General features: G+C 41.2%; 1 protein-coding gene across 2 annotated transcripts in view; it reads left to right on the forward strand.

Moving 5' to 3' along the window:
• NDUFS1 (NADH:ubiquinone oxidoreductase core subunit S1) overlaps window positions 1–3,074 on the forward strand; it is a 35,211-nt gene that overhangs the window by 19,996 nt on the left and 12,141 nt on the right. For both annotated transcript variants that reach the window (XM_032278510.1, XM_032278509.1), the window contains exon 13: window positions 1,833–1,962. In XM_032278510.1, coding sequence (XP_032134401.1) covers window positions 1,833–1,962 — 130 coding nt within the window. The remainder of the gene's footprint in view (window positions 1–1,832; window positions 1,963–3,074) is intronic.

A 3,074-nucleotide genomic window follows, 5' to 3' on the forward strand; every position in this document is an offset into this window, starting at 1 on the left:
CAGGCAATTCTCCTGCCTCAGCCTCCTGAGTAGCTGGGATTACAGGCATGCACCACCATGCCCAGCTAATTTTTTGTAGTTTTAGTAGAGACAGGTTTCACTGTGTTGACCAGGATGGTCTCGATCTCTTGACCTTGTGATCCACCCGCCTCGGCCTCCCAAAGTGCTGGGATTACAGGCGTGAGCCACCGCGCCCGGCCTTAAAAAATATTTTTTGTAGAGACAGGGTCTCACTGTTGCCCAGGCTGGTCTGAACTCCTGAGCTCAAGTGTTCCTTCTGCCTCAGCCTCCAAAAGTGCTGAAAGTAATAGACATAAACCACTATACCCAGCCAGAAATTTAGTTTTGATACAATATTATTTCATAAGTCACTGTTTATATTTAAATTTCATTAGTTTTTTTCATAATATTTCTTTTATAACAGTTGTTTTATTTCCTCAGGATCCATTCTGGAGCCATACATTGCAATTAGTCTCACAAGTTACTTTGTAACATGCCTTCTTTCTTTTAAATTTCCATCTTAGAGACTTATAAAGAGGGTAGCCATAGAGTTTATTGTCTAAACTAGGGGAATGAAAGGGTGAATTATTAATTATTTCGGGATAACAGGTTAAATAAAAAAAAAAAACAGCATTGTCTCAGACAAGCCAGACTATATAGTCACTGCACTTATGACTTTTTTTTTTGAGACAGATTCTTGCTCTGCCACCCAGGCTGGAGTGCAGTGGCACAATCATGGCTCACTGTAGCCTCTACCTACTGGGTTCAAGCAATTCTCGGGCCTCAGCCTTCTGAGAAGCTGGGATTACAGGTGTATGCCACCGTGCCTGGCTAATTTTTGTGTATCTAGTAGAGACGGGGTTTTACTGTATTGGACAGGCTGGTCTTGAACTCCTGATCTTGTGATCAGCTCACGTAGGCCTCTCAAAGTGCTGGGATTACAGGCCTGAGCCACCATGCCCGGCCCACTTACGACTTTTTGGAGGAGCTGGAGCGATAGTTCTCTGCCATAGAGAGTAAATATGAATATAACATAGTATATTTCCCTGAGCCTCATTGTTGAAAGCAGCACTTCCCTTGTGGGGGTTTCATGACCATTGCATTTGGGTGCATAGGTCACTTAGTGCAGCACTTGGCACAGAGTAGGTGCGCCCTAATACAAGGTACTCACTGACATATATTTCCATGAATTATGAAAATGTTTAAATGTCCTTAATGGATAATCAAGAGCTAAATGACACTGCCATGTAAATATTGCAAAATAAAAATTACAGATTAACTCCAAAATTAAAATATTTGTTTACAGCTGATTGAATAAAGCTTTTTTTTTTTTTTTTTTTTTGAGACAGAGTTTCACTCTTGTTGCTCAGGCTGGAGGGCAGTGGTGCGATCTTGGCTCAGTGCAACCTCTGCCTCCAGGGTTCAAGCGATTCTCCTGCCTCCTCAGCCTCCCAAGTAGCTGGGACTACAGGCATGCGCCACCACGCCCAGCTAATTTTGTATTTTTAGCAAAGATGGGGGTTTCATGATGTTGGTCAGGCTGGTTTTGAGCTTTTGACGTCAAGTGATCTACCTACCTCGGTCTCCCAACCACTGCGCTGGCCTAGATAGCCCTTTCTACACAGCAAATTAATGCATTGAATTGCCTTGGCATGCTTTTTTGCAACACTGTTTTGTAAGGTACATAGTAAATTATATCTGTTAAATGTATTATCAGTGCTTTTGTGCTTTTAACATTTTGTAATAGTAAATAGATGTATCACTTATCATTGATGAGACCGGTAACTGCTTAGCTTAGTTATTGACTTCTAAAAATGTTGTTTTTATTTCAGCTGGCTGCACAATGACTTAAAAGTGGCCCTTATAGGAAGTCCAGTGGACCTCACTTACAGCTATGACCACCTGGGAGACTCACCCAAAATTCTTCAAGATGTTGCTTCGGGTAGCCATCCATTTAGCCAGGTGCTCTGAAGTTATATGTATCTATTCTTGTTGATTTTTAATTAATATTTAAACTTAACTGATTTTGTGATAATCCTATGTGATTGTTAAAACTTATACCAATACTGAAAAGAATGTGAGGAAGAAAGTAAAACATTACCTAAAATCCCACTACCTCAAAACAGGTATTGATAAACATCATAATCATCTCTCCATTTATACAGAGAGCAAAGCAAGATGGATGAATAGTCAAACAAAAATGAGATCTTATTGTACATGCAGTTTTTAATTATCAGGGTTTAATTTTCTTGAAATTATCTGAAAAGAAATCGAAGTAAAACTGAAAGAACTGCACTTTCAACTTCAATTAAATCTTTCTGTATTGCAAAAGGAGTTATTCCTTAAAATTTTACCAGTCCTTCTATTTTCATTTCAGAGTTACAAGCTTTTTTCAGTTCTTTCGTTAATTCATTTTGTTGTTGGCTTTATTGTTTTTTTCCCCCAAAGGTGGCTCATGGTTGCCTCTGTTCCTTGAGTTCTTGCTTGTTTGAGAATGTCTGTTCCTGAAAAGACAGCTTGTCAGGATGTGAAATTCCAGGGTCAGACCTTTTTTTCCCTTTCTGAGCTTTATAGACACTGCCTTTTGCTAGTGAAGAAGCCTATGAAGTTTATTCCCCCACCTCATCCCAATCCCTGTTCTGATTATCATTCTTGAAATTCAGTAGCTTCACCAAAATGTGTCTTAAAGGCGATGTCTTATAGGACAGGGTGTACTTTCACTCTAAAAATACAAGGTTCTCTTTATTTTAGAATGTACATGTGGCGGTGGTGGTGGTGGTGGTTCAAAAACTAACAAGCTGGCCGGGCGCGGTGGCTCAAGCCTGTAATCCCAGCACTTTGGGAGGCCGAGGCGGGTGGATCACGAGGTCAAGAGATCGAGACCATCTTGGTCAACATGGTGAAACCCCGTCTCTACTAAAACTACAAAAAAAAAAATGAGCTGGGCATGGTGGCGCGTGCCTGTAATCCCAGCTACTCAGGAGGCTGAGGCAGGAGAATTGCCTGAACCCGGGAGGCGGAGGTTGCGGTGAGCCGAGATCGCGCCATTGCACTCCAGCCTGGGTAACAAGAGC

Source organism: Sapajus apella, unplaced genomic scaffold, assembly GCF_009761245.1.
Source record: "Sapajus apella isolate SASKATOON/1434 unplaced genomic scaffold, GSC_monkey_1.0 scaffold10, whole genome shotgun sequence".
Classification (NCBI taxonomy): domain Eukaryota; kingdom Metazoa; phylum Chordata; class Mammalia; order Primates; family Cebidae; genus Sapajus; species Sapajus apella.